Source organism: Hemicordylus capensis, chromosome 4 (genome assembly GCF_027244095.1).
Source record: "Hemicordylus capensis ecotype Gifberg chromosome 4, rHemCap1.1.pri, whole genome shotgun sequence".
Classification (NCBI taxonomy): Eukaryota; Metazoa; Chordata; class Lepidosauria; order Squamata; family Cordylidae; genus Hemicordylus; species Hemicordylus capensis.
Window position 1 is genome coordinate 123,696,819 of NC_069660.1, and position 16,817 is coordinate 123,713,635.

At 37.2% G+C, this 16,817-nt stretch overlaps 1 protein-coding gene across 34 annotated transcripts in view; it reads right to left on the reverse strand.

The window, feature by feature from the left end:
- ZNF644 (zinc finger protein 644) overlaps positions 1 to 16,817 on the reverse strand; it is an 85,881-nt gene that overhangs the window by 26,896 nt on the left and 42,168 nt on the right. For 20 of the 34 annotated variants that reach the window (XM_053244394.1, XM_053244389.1, XM_053244379.1 and 17 more), the window contains 4 exons: positions 10,428 to 10,479; positions 4,796 to 7,811; positions 3,836 to 4,441; positions 1,214 to 1,336 (listed from right to left, as the gene is read on the reverse strand). In XM_053244394.1, coding sequence (XP_053100369.1) covers positions 1,214 to 1,336; positions 3,836 to 4,441; positions 4,796 to 7,775 — 3,709 coding nt within the window. In that variant the 5' untranslated portion in view covers positions 7,776 to 7,811; positions 10,428 to 10,479. Of the gene's footprint in view, positions 1 to 3; positions 95 to 141; positions 192 to 1,213; positions 1,337 to 3,835; positions 4,442 to 4,795; positions 7,812 to 10,427; positions 10,480 to 16,817 lie in introns of those variants that run through there. The other 14 variants (XM_053244398.1, XM_053244392.1, XM_053244395.1 and 11 more) reach the window with 5 other exon arrangements.

Genomic DNA, 16,817 nt, shown 5'->3' on the forward strand with positions numbered 1-16,817 from the left:
TACCTCCAGGTTCAGAAGCAGGATGCCTCTGAATACCAGTTGCAGGGCAGAAACAGCAGGAGAGGGGGCATGCTTTCATCTCCTGTTTGTGAGCTTCCCAGAGGCATCTGGTGGGCCACTGTGGAAACAGAGTGCTGGACTAGATGTCGTTGGCCTGATCCAGCAAGGCTCTTAAGTTCTCACAATGCAACCTAGTATAAATATACCCAGAGCAAGATTTGAAGCTAGAAGACAGGTTAACACCCTAGCTTGTCCCATCTGCAAAACAGAAATAGTATTTATCAAGCTACTCTGAAAACCAACAGCTAATTATTTTAAAGCCCTGACATATTAAAAGTAGCTTCTGCAAGTCACTGAAATAGTATGCTTGCACTTAAACCAGCTCAGCCCCACTGAGTAGTCAACAATCTTCTAGATGGCAGAGTTGTAATCTTAAACATTCCCACTTGGGAGAAATTCAACAAGTCAGTTGTTTGTTTATACACTGAAAACCTGAATCCAGTCACACTATGTCCCAATTTTTATGAACTAATACCCTTGTAACCTCTCTTTTTGTTCCTTTTCCCAATATGGACTAATGCACTTGGGTGAGTCAGTTTCACAAGTGGTCTCAAGTGCTGGCAAAATCCGTCATAACATAAAATACCAAAAGAACACACAAAGCACAGCTGCCCTTTGCTGCTAATTTAAATTTTGTGCAAAACCAACATAAACTGGAGAAAGTGATTTAATAAATATGGGAGAAAAATAACGGAAATTTGATTAAACAAATTTGATGTGCTGAAAACTGTACAAACCACATATATTTGCTTATGTTTAGCCTATTTTGGTTTTAACTCATAAGGAATGAGTTGTAGTAACTGATAGGTTAAAAAAAAGTAGACATTTGAGCTAGTTGGCAAATCTCTCGTTTGAGAGAGTAGCTGCTTTTGCATTTAGCCAGAATGAACAAAAAGCATTCAGCTCTCAAGTGTTTACATACATGAAATAATGCTGGATCAAAAATAAATCAATGTGAATAAAAAAATCAGGCATGAAAAAATGGACAATAGCAACATTTATAAGTTTACAAGTTGCTAAAGTTCTGTTTCTCAAATTCAACATCTATGTAAGAGAATTTCAAATGTCAACTGAATTAGCATATGAATTTGTCAAGTCTGATGAGAAAAAATGTGTACAGACAGACTTGATTTTACATCTGTAACAAACATACCTGTCCCAGTCAAAAGTCCAGCACTCTTCTTTCGTGCATAAGCGCGTAAGTGGTTGGACAGGCTAACAGCACTTGTAAACGCCGTATTGCAATGCACACACGTTCTAAGCTTCACAGGCATACCTATCATTCAAAAGAAAACTATAATCCAGTTCTCTCTTTAAAAATGAAACTCTCAAATTGTTTTGAAAAATTCGCTATTAAGTTGTTTCAAGTATGTTCACTGCATCAGTTCAATTGCTTCAAATATTAGAAGTTGGGATCCAAACTCATGGCTATTACTTTCATATGTAGCATTTAGCACAAAACATGCTATTTTGTAAGAAAAATGGAAGGCGTGATTTGAATCCCTAAGCTTCTCTGAATTTAACACCTATTATCACTTTCCTGCCGATCTTCACATTACACAGATTATTTCCTAACCCCAAAATACAATCCTGCGATTTGAAAAGCACAATTCTGTTAAGAAGTTTCAAAGCTTGCAACGTTCCCAATAAAGAGAATTAGAAAGTCTAGTTGACAAAGTGGTAATTAAAGTGTTTTACCCACAAGACTGTAAAAGGCTCAATACTAAATTAGGTTGCTGATGAAGGCTGGGAGAAAAAGGTGGTAACACACACCACTGCACAGCTGTTAGACAAAACATTTTATTCAGTGCATTTTATCTTCATTACTTTGAATGCGCAATCAATAATGAAAGTTAATGATTTGTAGGTTTTGCTAAAATCTTTGTGCTAAATAAATGATCAACAAACATCTTCGTTATCACAGGATAGAACACACAGTGAAACAATACTAAACTACATCAGACAAAGAAACTACTCTAAAAATACTTTCTTCAATTTTACTTTCACACACACCCCTAAAAGTTTTTACTACCCTTCTTAGAAAGATATTGCCTTGAACAACATAACCAACATTTCCCCCCTATATTATAATGTAACTTGGGTTTGTTTTTTATTATTTGCAAGCCTTGTATCAACAAATAATAGCCAGCTGTTGGGAAATTAATTATTAGATATACTGAAATACAACTAGGTACTCACTATATAAAGTAAGTGTGTGTGTGTGTGTGTGTGTGTGTGTGTGTGTGTGTGTGTGTGTAAAATGTAATGCTGCTTGGAGACAAGCTTAAGATTATAAATTTTAGTAACTAAAGTAGCAGTGTGAAATAACTGTCAAACCAAATTTAGATTAGGGGTCTTATTTATAACTATTAATATTATGCATGAAGGTGGTTTTTTTTTGTATTTTTGGGTGGCCTAGGAGATATGCCGCCTAACATTAAGCAGTACTAATACAAGGCAGCAAAGTACTTCATGTTTAGCAAGCTACAGCTCAGCTTTATCTTCCAAATTCAAATGAAACCTAGTCCAAGCAGCCAGCTTTACTGGAAAATCTCTCAGAGAACCCTACCGCCAAACATATTCAATTGTACCATATGCAGCTTTACAAGCATGATGTTACCTGATCTTTTCAGTCAAGTCATCTAAGGCAAATTTTGGTGAAGACAGATCATCTTTAAACAGTCAAATATAAGAGCAGGAACACAACCAGTAGACTCGTGCAATGTACCTGTTGGCACACTATACAAGTTCAGACTGCATGTAAGGAGGACTGAACGTCGGAATGCTCTCCCATTGAAAATTTCCAATTTTTATATGTGCAGAGAATTGTGCATAGTGTTCTTAATCGTATTACAATCTGATCCCTTACCTACAGTCTGAAGTGGTACAGAGCAGCAAGAGACCTGTCATATGAGTGTGTTGATCATGCAACTTGTCTCCTACTGAAGAACGATCAGTAGCACAATTACTATATAATACTGCAGTACTGAAAGAACCAACAAAATGAAAATGAGCGTAACCAAGATCACGCACTTCAGATTACATAAATATTTAGTCAGACTAGAATGAGAAATTATAGCTGCAACAAAGTTTGTGCAGAGGTGTTGTCAAAGGATTCCAGCAGAGTTTCCCTGAGCCATGAGAGCCAAGACTGAAAGACTTATTTAAGAGGAGCATTCTAAACTATGCTATGAACTATGAACAAAGTCATCTACAATATTGAATTGTTAGACAATTCCTAAGAAAATTCGGTTTATAAAACGTCAGGGACTTTGTATCAGAAACCTGATGGCAACAACTGTGTTCAAACGGGACTATGGTTATCGCACTTACTCTCACAAGATAGATATAACCTAGAAGTAGAACAGTCCACATATCAATCCAATTAACCAACCAGGCATGCATTAAAATTAATGTTAACATTTATAGCCTTACCACACATTTACAACAATCCTAACAATATGAGCAGATTACACTTATAGTCTCTAGAAGATGCAAGGACCTCCAGATTTGTCGACTATATTGAGTATCACCATATTTTGTTGACATGGATCCTTAACAACTATAGAGCAAGAGAGCTACTTTTTATTCAGAACTCAAGTTTTTACATGCACAATTGAGGCAATTTTCATATGAAATATACATTCACTATTCTCTTCCTAAAACCTTACAAGGAAAAACACTTTTCAGTGAAAAGAATTATTTTTTAGAAAATAACTGCCATTACTGAAATGATAATAGCTGAGCCAAGCCAGCTATAAAACAAACCTCTTACCTGACTGCATAGTCAAATCCATTTTTTGTGGCTGATACGTCAAAGGACTGTCTTCATCTAATGGAAGAACACATTTTTGAACAAACCTCTTTCTTGCAGTTTGATTTTGGAACTTTTGTGGAGAGATATCAGGATTTCTTTCTTCTCCCAACCTTTTGTTTTTCAAAAGTTCTATCAGTGTAAGTGACTGATTTTTTTTTTCATCATGTAGTACTGATTTTGCTTCATCACATTCATTGAGGAAATTCAGCCCTTCTTCCTCTGACGCAGACACCGATATATCTTCTGTTTTTAGGCCATTGCGGTATGCTTCAAGAGGTATAACATTTTGAGATAAAAAGTCATCATTTGATGAAAGTTTCTGAGCAACAAACGGTCTGGGAATAACACGCCGACTGTTCAATGCTTTCAAGATCTTTTCATATTTTTCTTCATTTTGCATCATCTCATTTAGAACACAGATTGGAGATTTGTGTGCATCCCACTTGGTTTTACCAAGCCTTTTTAGGTGTCCGCGAACATGATTAGATAATCCAATTTTAGTGTCAAACCAACCTCCACAGAGCTGGCATGTGTGTTCTGAAGAACTTTCTGATTTCTCAATAGCTAGAAAGAAAAAAATATTAGTTTATCAGTTTGCCAGACACTAGGACCCAGCTAGCTACAAAGCATAATAAAGTTTCAAATAAAAGCTACCATGAGAAAGAGACAGGACATTTTATTTATTTATTTACTGTTGCATTTATATACCGCCTTTCGTTAAAAGACAACCCCAAGGCGGTTTACAAAAGTTAAAACATACAATAAAAAGACAATAAAAGTATTAAGCTAAAAAATATAAAAACAAACCAAATTTAAAATCTATAAAATACAAGCATAAAAACGATACAACAGGTGCTTTACATCCACCACATTCTATATCCCCCTTCACCCTGTGCAACATACTACAGCAAATCTTACCTTTTCTTACTCGTTTAACAGGGGTTCCAGTCACAGTTCTTTTGAAATGCTGCATTTTGTCACTTGTTGCTATCTGCTCAGGTGAAACAACATGGCGCGCTTCATAGCTTAACCCAGCTCTGTGAAGATGCCCACGGACATGATTAGACAATCCAACACCAGTTTCAAACGTTGCTGGACAATATGGACAGGTTTTTTTCTCAAGCGATAAGTCAGTCCAATGGAAAACTGAGTTATGCTTAGGCAATGTTGTGCCTATGTTTTCTAAATTATGAGGATCTTGGAAATCATTCAGGTAATTGCTACCTTCGCCATCTTCATAATATTCAAAATAAAATCCATCATTTTGCTCATATCTAAGAGAGGATTTACCACCAGCTTCTTCTTCAATTTTACCTTTAAATAAAGGGAACAGGTTTACATGCTCCTGATTAATATCACTGTAAGAGCCATCCTCCACAGACCGTGTAGTGTAATCACACAGTTCAACATTATCCCATGAACTTTCATCCTCCGTTTCATAGCTGTCTTTTTTCCCAGCAAGTTTCTGCAAAACAACAACAGTCATTTTATGTAGAAAGTCTGGATAACTGTCCAAATCATCTCCTGTTACAGAGCATTCCCTTTTGGGTCTTTTAACCAATCTTTTTACAGTTACAAGCTTATCTTTATAGACTCCTGGTCTTTTTGCATCATAGTTAAGGGAATCCATAATAAATCTATTATGAGAATTATTTGATGACAATAAAGGTAAGGACCTGACAGATCTTGCAGCGTCCCTTTTTAAGTGTAAAAAATAAGGGCTGCTATATTTTTTAATCCTATGATTTTCATGTTTGTCTCTATATAAATAATTACTGCTAGCTTTGACACTAGCCTTTTGCTTTCCTGCAAGGTGTAAATATTTAGGTTTTTGGCCAGTGCTATTTCTATTCAAAATAGGCTTGTCTGTAGAGCTTTGACTGTACACACTTACAGCTGACTGTGCAACGCTTTTCCGAGCCTTCTGTATCCTGGGGGGTCTCTTGTGAAGTTTTGCAAAGTTACTTGACTGGAACGCAGAGCCAAATGGTCTTTTTGTATCTTGTTTTAGAACAGAGTTCTTTGGAAAGGTAGATGATTGTTTGATCAAATGTTTAGTCCTGCTACCAAACTCTAAAGGTTCCTCTATAGCTTGACTTTTTCTTTTTTCTAATCTAAGCCGGCTACCAAAAGGATCTATACATGATGTTGGGTGCAAGTATTCCACATGTTTTTTTAATATGCTTCTGGCTGATGTAGCAAATGGACACAATTTACACATATAGTCAGCTGACTTTTTTGATGATTCCATGTAGGAATCTTTCACTAGTGCCTTTTTCTGTGTTTTTCTCTGGGATATATCTGTAGTGATCATTGAACATTTCACCACTGCCCCATGAGCAATCCCTCGATGGCATTCAAGTTCATTCTCTGTCACTGCCATGAAGTTACATTCCTCACAGCAATAGTACCTTTTATCTTTCTCATGGGTTTTAGCATGCTGCACAAAGGTTTTGGGACAATTGGTACCAAATACACATTGTGGACACTGTAATCGTGCACTCCTACCCTCATCCTGAAGTTCTTTCAATTCACGAATTTCCTCCATCAATTTTTGTCTTCTTTCCTGGTGAATTATCATATGTTTAAGCAGGGAATTGCGGTCTCGAAAGGTCCGGCCACATTCCCTACATGCATAAGGCCTTGGAACATTTAAATGACGAAAGTGACTATTGCCATCCAAGTGATACATCATGTGCCTGTGCAGGTGTTTCTTTTCCCTAAAATTCACATTGCACTTTGTACAGGGATAAAATGATGGCTCATCAGTACTGAAATTAGATGGTGATTCTACATCATCTTGTTCACATTTGTTTAATAGAGTATTAGAAAGAAAAGTGCTAGTGTGAACAGGAGAAGTATCATCTGCACATTTATGACTTGGATTATAAATCAACTGCTGGATGGCATCCACAACTTCCAACTCCTCGTCTGTTGATTCAGGCTTCACTTTTGCTAATGAATATTTCTGCGATTCTACTTGTAGATTCTCACTCTGCTCCAAAAACTCATTATCTAGTGATTCTGAGTTGTCAGGAATATAATTTGATTCATTAAAACAGTCCTCAGTATAACGTGTTATTTTGCTAACATCCATCTTTCTTTTTCTCCTTTTCTGTACACCCACTTTAGGTGGAACTGGTGACTTCTCTATAGTGTCTTCATTTGTCATGAGAAATTCTATGAACTCCTTTTGTGGATCCCAGTTTGTATCACTTTCTGTTTTGAAGTCACCTGTACCTGAGGACATGCCAGTTAATGATTTGTTACCATCGTCTTTTTCTAGAGAACTTTTGCTATCCTCACATATATCTACTTGGCTTACTAAAGTGCTGTCTGTTTTTATGCTTTTTCCTATAGACGGCTGTGTATCACAAGTAACTGAAGCAGAGGGAGGTAGTTTTTTTATGGAATGTGACAGGTTCTTAGCATGTGCTGCTTCAGGTAACAAAATCAAAACTTGATTTGAATTTTGGGCTGAAGTCTTTGTAGGAAGCTGAAGATCATGTACCACCTTCACACTTGAGCAGGAATCTGCTTGGTGGTCTACAGTTTGTGCAGTGGTTAATGAAATGCTGCCTTTATTCATATTGGAAGTCTTAGTTAGAGTGGAGTGTGAAACTGGTCCATTAAGAGCAGTTCCTGTAGGCAGGAGAAAGTTTTCACTAGAAACAGTAGGAGCACCAGTGTGTATAAACAGAGACTTCTGGCCTCCGCTTAAGGCTTTTTCATACTTGTCCCTTGATAGCTCTTCAGGCAGAGTTAACGTATTTTTTTGAAATGACGTTTCATTCTCTTGTGATTTGGGAATGCCACTCCTTTTTTCAGAGATGAAATTGCTGTCATCTAGCAGTCCTTCTTTAGCACCAATCTCAGTATTTGTCTTTGTATCATCCATACTGCTGGTTTGCTCTGCCCATTAAGCACATTTAGGCTAGAACATAAACAAAGAGATGCTTATTAGAATTTCTAATCTGTGTAATTGAGAAAGGCAGCTTTTAGATTTCTACTAAACCATTTTAGATTTAAACTTGGGTCAGTTAGAAAGCATTTTTAATATCTGGGAGGACTATTTACTAAATATAACAAACACACACTTAATGAAGAAAGCCTACTTCAGCAAAAGTTATGCCAAGGTCCAAAATCCAATCTCAATTACTGCAGACCTATGCAAATTATTCATGAGACATCTAATTAAGCCATTTTGAACAATTTTACCAGAATAGGGGGAATACACACATTATAACTATTAAGCAAGCAAAGATCACAGAATACAAGCCTCTGGATCCCTCCCCCCTTTAGACTGATAAAACCTACTGTTGTATCATGTTGTAAATGTCAAATGTTTAAAAAATGATTAAGTATTAGGCACATGTATGGTCCAGTGTTCCAGCTCATACCTATCCTGCACCTAGAAGCCAGCCACAATGGCATACAGGAGCTGCAGAAGTATGGGCTTAGAGACATGGGGTCAGATTATTACAATGTTAAAACAGGTGCATGGAGTGCCACACAGGTTTTTCAGCAGCACTGCACATGGAAGATAATGCTGCTAACTGTATAGCGAGACACTTTTAAAAGTAACTCTTTAAAAAGGTACCTTAAGAAGAGAGCGATTACTTCACTTTGAGAACTTTTCTTGAAAAGCTGTACATAAATATTATTTAAATAATAATGTCTAAATTGGTCCTGAGTTTCCACAGTAAAATCAATAGTAGAGATTTGATATTTCTTCTCCAACTGTATTTCTTAGTTATAGTTACTACAGATAGGAGAGTGCCCAAATGATGCAGTTGTTAAAGTAGAGGCCCAGATTTAGTGCCAGGTTCCCACACAGGTACAGAAACCATTCTTATGGATGGCCAACGGATCACGTTAAATATTTCATTTGTACTTGCCAAAAAAATCTTAACTCATTTTTCAGTAGAGAACCATATTATGTATGTTTAAAAAAAAAAAATCCCACTAGAAGTGGACATTCTTTCATGAATGACATCTATGATTAAAATGAGCTGAAAGCATTGATATGATTATAAAAATGGAAGAATCAGTGTTTCCATAGTGATGAAAGGCTGTAAACAAAGTCAAATATTTAAGAATACAATATCTTACATTGTTGAAACTGATGTGCTGACTTTCATCAAACCTTAATCTCAACATTTAATATCCACTGTATTTTATATTAACAGATTTACAAAGGAACTAAACATAAGACTACCACTAAATCATACTGAATCTTATCACCCTAAAATGGTGATAATGCAGCACTCAGTAGGAGCAACAACAGCACATACACAGAGGTTAAAAATGGGTAACACAAGCCTATTAAGTAGCAATATAAAATGTTAGTGAAATGAAATTTAGGGGCTAAGATATCTCACCGCACTTATTAGCTCTGAAAACTTGAGTAACAAAATGAAGTTTTAATTTTTCAAAGATGTTATGCAGTAGAAAAATTCGTATTTTCTCCATCTTTTTACACTCAGAAAAGCAAATGTATGCTCAGTCAATTTGAAAGTCTATATTAGCTTTTCTCAACAGGAAGCAACGTTGCTAACGAAGTGGTAAATTCAGTGTTAATGAGTGGCTTCACTGTTGCCACCTCTGAGGTAAAACCTTTCAAGTTCCATGTTCTACCCATCTGTTCTGGTGTTAGGGGTTCAGCGAAAGAACAGACGCTTCCCATTTAAAGCAACTTTGTTGGTACCCCCTGAACAGCAGGGTGACAAACTAAGAATATCATGTTTGCTTGGAGACTGCAATTCTCATTATCAGAATGACTTCAGAAAACCTTCTAGAAGTTTGCATCAAGATACCAAGCTGTGTTGCTTCTACACACAATTTTTTTTTAAAGTACAAATGCCAGAGATTTTATTGGTTTTGGATAATAATCCAATACTCTGCTCTTGTCTATACTAGATAAAATTTTATTTTCAGATTTATTTTTATGACCTACTCGCAGGCACGCCATGTTTAGGAGGATCATGGAGTCAAAAAAAGTTAACTAGAAGTTCAGAAGATAAACTAATTTATTTTCCATACCTCAAGAACAAGCCTAAGCAACACTTACTACAAGGTTAAGTGCTTGACCTCCCCACATTCTACATGGTCAGAAGCTTTAACTCATGCTATCTCCTCATATACATGGTTAAGAAGGATTTCTACAGGACAAGCATGGTTTGTACAGTCCACATGGCAGGTTTTATAGTATGTTAATACACAAGTACCTTAGAGGAAAAGCTGTCTGCCTTTCCAAGGAACATTCCCAACACTTCTGACTATGCATTAAAGCATTAAGCAGATAATGAAGTACTGCTAGATTCTGGCATTAGATTAATATTGCAATGAGACATCCTCCCATGCAAGGTCCAACAAGTTCCATCTCTGCTCATCTTTGGATAGCAATACACACATCTTTCCTCAGGTTTTTTTAGTGCTTCGTGTTAATAGCAAAGTGCTGATGCTGTTTTACTGTTAATGCTGTATTACTGAATCATTATTTTATTACTGTTTTTAAATTGTGCATTTTAATGCATTTTTATTCACTTACATATACTATTGTGATGTTGATTTATATTTTGTTAGCTGTTTCAAGTACTTCTCTAAAAGGACAAGATAAAGATATTTTAAATAACATCAGCATTTGGAAACATATTGTTTTCTCAGCAACAGGTTTGGGTTAAAATTTCTAACGATTATACATTTAACTATGTTACATACTGCACTCTTAAATCCTCACAATGGATTAATTTGGTTCTTTGAATAAATTTAGAGCAGGGATTCTCAAAGTTGGGTCCCCAGATGTTTTTGGACTTCAACTCCCATAATCCCTAGTCCCAGTGGCCTTTGGTTGGGAATTATGGGAGTTGAAGTCCAATAACATCTGGGGACCCAACTTTGAGAATCCCTGATTTAGAGACATTCTTTGTTAATTTTAACTTGAGACTCCCAAAGTATTAATCACATTGGGCCACATCCCAGCTCCACTGGAAGAATTGCAAGCATCCTAGCTCCATGACAAGGATGTAGATGCTATAGTGTGTATTAGACATCTGAAACTGAAAAGTAAGAAATAAGTGCAGATTGATGAGAAATCCATTAACTCATATTCTATATTATTGCAATTTGCTGTTTCAACATTAGGATTAAATTAAGATATGTGGGGGGGGGAAACAACAAGGAACTGAATTAATACAGGCACCTCACAAAAGCTGGTAATAACATATAGGCCCAATGCTATACAGTTTTCTCAGAACTATTCAATGGAACTCTGTGTGATATAACTTCACCTTACGTCTAGAAATCTCTAAAAGTACCTCTGACAGATTTCAACATTCCTGTTTTTCAAAATGCCAGCACTGACTTGTGCTTTAATTTTTACCAAGTAAGTTTCTTCATCTGAGGTTGTAAAGGCTGAAACAGTTTAATGAGTTTCAAATTCAAAGCACTTTGGCTAAAATTTCATATCACAAATCATTACACTAAAAGCCAACATATGAACAGCTGCAGGAGAAACACACTTGCTAAACATTTGTTTGTGAAAAACACTTTCAAAATAAGCACATGCTATAGGGAGTCAAAAGTCATTTAAATCAGATTATTTAGTACTACATACATCAAAGAAACTACAAATTAAGGGTAACTATGACCCGAGGTATACATTGTGCTGAAAATATGGGATCTCTGTCTACAAATCCTAAAGATATGCTAGCACCAAGTTTAAATTTAGATTTACTTGGAGTTATTTGTTAAGTTATTTCTAATTCTACCAGTGTAAGGGTAGTTTATGACGCAGTGTTTGAGCTATTCTCCTCCCTTCCCCCCTTGAAAAACTAAGAACAAGCTCCTCTAAAATATCTCCTTAGCTTTTTTGTTCACATAAACATTTCATTTTCCAGAAAAATCATAATGAGTTCTGCAGCTATAGCTGCCTGTAGCCATATAATGTAAGCTTTAAGAAATGAAGCACAAAGGTCAGATCTGTCTTCAAGATGACAGATCATCACTTAAATGCCTTAGGCTAGTCTTATTGTCTCGGAAATCTCAAACATCAGTATTTTTGCAAACTATCAGCACTTGCTATAACACCCTTACTACACTACATCTTGAGGTTACTACAGAAGAAATGAGGTGATAATTGCATATTAACATAATTATTCTGTAATCCCCTCTGAGCAAGCTTCCTAGGTCACTCAGTAATTCAGATTAAATTCAACCTTCCTGTCATTATCTATGCTGCCCACTTTCTGTTCATTAAGTATTCTATGAAACAAAATACACTTAATTTTATTCTTTTATGTACATTATTAATTGTATTTATTACAAGTAGGTTAATATTCATTGAATACCTGTTTCATAATGGCAACCTTTTCCATGCAATATGGTTACACGAATTAGAACAGTGTCCTCATTCAAATGCTAGCTCATTTAACCACATAACCAAATTAAATGTTATGCTAGTGCCCACTAGCACAGTTATAGTTAAGGGTTTGTCAAAGTCAATTAGAAAGCACCATGGTTTGGATCCAAAGAACCGTGAGCATAAGGAAAATAGCTGCCAGCACTGTTCCGCAAATGCTTTCTCAAGTGCTAGCAGAAGAGTACATGCAGTGTTTTAATAGGTAATTGTACAGCAGTTCTTCTTGCACAAGTGGAAGAAGAGCTCTGAATTTAATTTCACTTTTCTCAAGCAATGTTCTAGCACAAGACCTTCCGTGAGCAGAAGACACCTAAGTGTGGAACGACACCTCTGGACTCAGCCTTATGTTTTATAAGATTAATAAACACAAGATACTACTGAAATTACTCAGTGGTATCAATGCCACAGTTGGCATAATGATGCTAAGAATGAAAACTGATAAAATTATGCTGTTTCAACTAGTATTAATTTTTAAATGCTAGCACAATTTAATTGAACAAAAAAGGGGATGACGGTGAATTAAGTGTATAAATAAAACCTGCAGTTTTTTCAAACATAAAATTACACAGAAGCCAAAACTGAAGGCAACTGTGTTGGTCCATTGGGGAAAAATCCAAAAGCAACAGTAGTACAATGTTAATTGGGGTCATCTAAAAAGCCACAAAGAAGTGAGCAATCTTTTTGAGTTCATCAAGACTTCTTATCAGACTGTTTAAGTTTTAAAAGGAAGTGCATAGATATTGTTGGGCATGTTGGTAGCTCAAATCTGCAGGTCTGAATGGTTTAAGATAAAATTGGGAAGGTGTTATACAGACTTAACTAGGTTAGGTTGATACTAGTGTTCCCTGTAACAGGGATTCCCAGATATTGTAGACTACAACTCTCAAAGGCCACTGCAGCTGGGAATTATGGGAGTTGTAGTCCACAACATCTGGGAATCCCTATTACAGGGAACACTGGTCGATACCAAAATATTTCAGAATGCACCAAAGACCAGAGAGTATGGATCTACTTTGAAAATATAAAAGGCAGCAGCTAGTCAGACTACTTATTTTATTTATTTATTTATTATTTATTAAACTTCTATACCACCCAAACTTTCGTCTCTTCTACTTCTAGCAGAAAGGCTTAAGCAGGTAGGACTACTGAACAGAAATGAGGCAAGCTAGGCAACACACTGCAACATACTCTAAAAATAACTGCTCGACAATACAAACTCACCTCCCTACCACCAAGAAAATTTAGAGAATGAAATAGAAACCAGAACACAGAAGATATATTTGCTCTGAACTATACTGTGGTCTGAGTAAGGCTGTTGGGCCATGCAGATAATGTCAGAAAAGTAGCATAAGTAACTTCAGCAAATGTTTTTTAAAAGGTCATATATCTGTTCATGGCACTCAAGGCCATTACTGATAATGGACATAGTCCACTTGGATTAAATGTATATGAAATAGGTACAAATGTTTTCGTATGAATTTAGGACCCACGATGGAACTTAATCAAATAAACTGGATGAACATTTTGATTCCAAATTATCAGGGTACAAAGAATAAAAGAGTTCCATATCTTGACTAAATGACAATACTATGTACAGTGCTACTGTATTAACATTTAAAAACCAACAACAAAAACAACAACGCCACCTTCAACTGCTCTGGAAACATGACAATTTCTCAACACAAACTGAGAAAAATCCAGAGTACAGACGGAGTAGTTACATAAAAGGAACAGAGTTCCAATTAACTGATTAATATACAAAAATGTTTTTGAACAGAGAGTTGTATTCATTTCCAGAAGTACCTTTAGCATGGAAAATATAGAGTTCTATTAAGAATCTCCAGAGCGTTTGTCAAATTAATTTCTTCCTTTCAGTGTAACATATCCCCATGTCCTCCAAAACTGAGACTACATACTTGTAATTGCCAGAGCTTTTACAAAGAAACACAATTCGAACCTAAAGGCTGACATATAATACAACTTAAGCACTTTTTAAACAGGTAAAGTGCTTTAAATTCCAACAAATCCAGAGCCTTTAAAGTTGAACTAAAAGATGGGTTATTCTCTCTGAACTTAAGGAGTATGCATTATGTATGTTCCATTAACAAAACCAACCTATTTGTAAAAGGTAAAAGTGCCCCAGGCTAAATTAACACTATAGAGCTTTCCATTTAGAGTAGTGAAATGTCAAGAACTAGAAAAATTGTTTTCTGAACTAAGAACTTGCTTGTAATGCACCTTTTGTCACATGGCCATCTTTAAAATGAATATATTTTTCAGTGGCAAATAACCGGCAGTTTCCTCTAGCTGCGATTCAACACTCATTAAAGCTGCTAACAAGTTTTTGCTTATTACATACTCAATTTTTGTTTCACTTACTATTGCTGAGAGATCCGTTTAGTATAAATTTCAATAATTTAAAGCCACAACCATAGATGCTGCTGTTAACATCCATTCTTTATGTTAATTTGAAAAACCTCCAGAATGGGAGCAGCATTTTCAGTGTCAGCATCTGATAAGCACAAATCAAAACAAGAACTACTTATGTACCCTTCACACAGAATACAGTAAAATGAAACTCAGAACACTTCCAACTATGTAAGTAATCACATAGCAGTAATCAAAAGGTGGCCTTTGGGGATGGGACTGAGGGCTGGGGCCAACTTATTGTTTTGGGTCATTGGAAGGAAGAGTCCTGCTCACTTCATTGCTGTTTAGTTTTTAATTAGGCTTGATACAGGTATGTGTCTTGGGTTGAACAGAAATGGGGAGGTGGGGGATGACCATGGGGCAGCTATACCAGTGGTGGTGGGTAATCGATGGATATAGCGTTATTAGGCCAGCAAGTTGTTATAGGGAAAAGGAATTCAGAAGTTTAATTGCTATTGCCCCTTCCGGCAGGCCTACTACCTCTTTGGCCTTGGAAAGCAATGCCAACCACGCACAGAACCTCACCTTATTACTCTGTAATGCCAGGTCAGTTCACAATAAATCTGAAGTAATGCATGACTTGATCATGGATGAAGGAGCTGACTTGGTATGTATCAGAGAGACCAGGTCAGGAGAGGCTAGTGTTTGGTACCAGCTTCTCCCAGAGGGTTACTCCATGGTGGAGCAGGTGAGAGGATGTGCGCAGGGAGGTGGGGTAGCTGTGGCTTATAATAATATCTCCCTTACCAGGATCTCTGTCAACGATGTGGCAGATATTGAGTGTATGTACCTAAGTCTAGGGACCAGGGATAAAATTGGGACTTCTGCTGGTGTACCAATCACCTCACTGCCCAGTGGAGTCCCTAACTGAGCTGACGGACCTGGTTGCTGAGTTGGCACTGGAGTGGCCCAGATTGTTGTTGTTGGTGGTGGTGGTGGGGACTTCAATCTTCATTTTGGGACCAGGTTGTCAGTAGCGACTCAAGAGTTCGTAGCGGCCATGATGCCTATCTCAACTGGTATCTGGGCCGACACATGATGCTGGTCACACACTCAATTTGGTCTTTTGCTCTGATAAGGGTGGTGTTCTGTGGGTGGGGACTCTTGACATCTCCCCATTGTCATGGATGGATCACCATCTGGTTAAGGTAGATCTTACAGCCTCAACCCACCTCTGCAGGGATGAAGGACCTATTAGGTTTGTCCGCCTGAGGAGGTTATTGGATCCAATAGGATTCTAAGAAGCCTTGGAAGGATTTAGGGTTGGCTCTGCTAGTGATACTGTCGATTCTCTGGTGCAAACATGGACTAATGAACTCACTAAATACAATTGCTCCGAAGCATCCTCTCTGCCCTGCTTTAAAGACAGCCCCATGGAATTTGGATGAACTACAGAAGCTGAAGCGGCAAGTTAGACAGCCAGAACACAAATGAAGGAAGACTTGGTGTGAGTCTGATCGGGTACAACACAGAGCACATCTGAAGATCTATGCTCTGACAGTGTGGGCAGCAAAGAAGCAGTTCTTTTTTGTCCGCATTGCTTTCACAAACTCATGTCGAACTCAGTTGTATAGGGTTGTGAGGGGGCTAGTATGTACCCTCTCCCCCTTGAATTTAAAGTTGGAACCATCAATTACTCACTGTGACATTTCCAACATTTTTTTTGCAGATAAAATCTCTCACTTTCGGGCCAGACTGGATTCCACAGTTACTGTGGAGGTGTCCAGCAACTCCTCTTATGGGATTAGATTGGATCATTTTCAGTTTTTGACTCCTGAGGAAGTGGACAAACTGCTTCAGACAGTGCGCCCAACAACCTGTTCTCCTGACCCTTGCTCAACTTGGCTTATATGATCTGATAATCATATTATCAGAGAGGGTCTGGTAAATATTATAAATGGTTCTCTGAGGGAGGGCAGGATGCCTCCTTATCTTGAGGCTATTAGACCACTTTTGAAGAAACCAACAATGGATCCCTCAGAGTTAGCTAATTACAGACCTGTTTCTAACCTTCCATAGTTGGGTACGGTGACTGAGCGGGTAGTGGCCTCTCAGCTCCAGGCAGTTTTGGCTGATGCAGATTATCTAGAC